This window comes from Saprolegnia diclina (genome assembly GCF_000281045.1).
Source record: "Saprolegnia diclina VS20 unplaced genomic scaffold supercont1.9, whole genome shotgun sequence".
Taxonomy (NCBI): Eukaryota; Oomycota; class Saprolegniomycetes; order Saprolegniales; family Saprolegniaceae; genus Saprolegnia; species Saprolegnia diclina.
The window spans coordinates 809,757-811,074 of record NW_008246076.1 but is presented as its reverse complement, the minus strand read 5'-3'; the positions used below and the strand labels follow the sequence as shown (position 1 = coordinate 811,074).

General features: G+C 54.7%; 1 protein-coding gene across 1 annotated transcript in view; it reads left to right on the top strand.

The window, feature by feature from the left end:
* Positions 1-1,231, top strand: part of SDRG_03946 (hypothetical protein) — a 3,873-nt gene extending 2,642 nt beyond the window's left edge. The window contains exons 7-8 of the mRNA XM_008609595.1: positions 214-655; positions 707-1,231. Of these exons, the coding sequence (XP_008607817.1) occupies positions 214-655; positions 707-1,126 (862 nt within the window). The 3' untranslated portion in view covers positions 1,127-1,231. The remainder of the gene's footprint in view (positions 1-213; positions 656-706) is intronic.
* The last annotated feature ends 87 nt before the right edge of the window (positions 1,232-1,318 follow it).

The following is a 1,318-nucleotide window of genomic DNA, read 5'->3' as shown; positions in this document are numbered from 1 at the left end:
TATCTATATATCTATCTATCTATCTATCTATCTATCTATCTATCTATCTATCCAATTCGGTTATATTCATTCTCCACCATAGGCGCTTGTCTACCGTTTCAACCGCTGCAATCAAGCCGACATTCTTGCGATCGCCAACTTTGCCACTCAAGTTCAAAACATGTAAGTACCATTTGTGCTATGCGACAGGGCATCTTATATTTTACTGTCTAGGGGCAACACGCAGGACGAGTCGGACGGTTTCGAGTCGACAATGCTGTACAACCTCATTGTGGTGTCGGAGCTCTGGCGGACGCCCACGGAATCCTACGACACACTCAAGCAAACGTTCACGAACACACTCATCGGCAGCAACATTGCGAGCTTAGTGACCACCTACTGCATTGCCAGCGGCGGCAGTGACCCCAATTGCATCAACGAGCGTTCACCGAGCAACAGCTACAAGTGGCAGTACCCGCGCGATACCTACTATGACGTGCCGATCACGATCCCCAAGGGCACGAGCGTCTTGCTTCTGAGCGGGCTCTTGGACCCGCAGACCACTGCGAGAGGCGCTCGCAACCAGTACGACAGCTTTATCGGGTCGGCCAAACGCCTGGTCGAGTTCAACTACTCGGCCCACGGTACCATCGTCAACACGCCCGTGACGAAGCTGGTACTTGCTTTTTACACATACAAAAACTTGCTGACGGTTGACGTACGCTAGGGCGGAGCTCCGTGCGCGGCCCAGCTCGTCGGTTCGTTTGTGACAGTCGACGGTGATGTGACGGCGCTCGACACGAGCTGCCTCGCGGCCGTTGCCCCCATGAGCTTCCAGATCAAGTCGTCGTTGGCGCAAACACTCATGGCGACGTCCGACATTTACGACGGCACGCCCACCAAGCAGTACAAGCCCTCGTCGACAGCGCCGCCAGCCGACAAGGTCAGCGACGGGTCAGCGACGACAGCAACCGACGATGCGAGTGCGGGCGTGTCGTCGGGCTACCGCACCGCCGCGATCGTCGGTTTTGTGTTGGCGGCGTTGCTGGCCATTGGCATGGTCATCGTGGTGCGTCGGCAGCGCAAGCAAGCCGCGGCGACGACTAGCATTTACGTCGAGCCCATCGAGCATTCGTCGGCTCCTTGATGTAAACTAGTAGATCGTAGAGCGACACGCTGAAGCCCGTACACTAGTAGAAAATATGAATTCTCGCACACCTCGAGTTGAAACGATACCAAACCTGCTCGTGCGTTCATGTTTTACCTTGTCGCGTTGTCCCGTTGATTGGCTGCATAATCGAGAACATCTTTGCGATGGTAAACGTAGAGATTCAGTGAT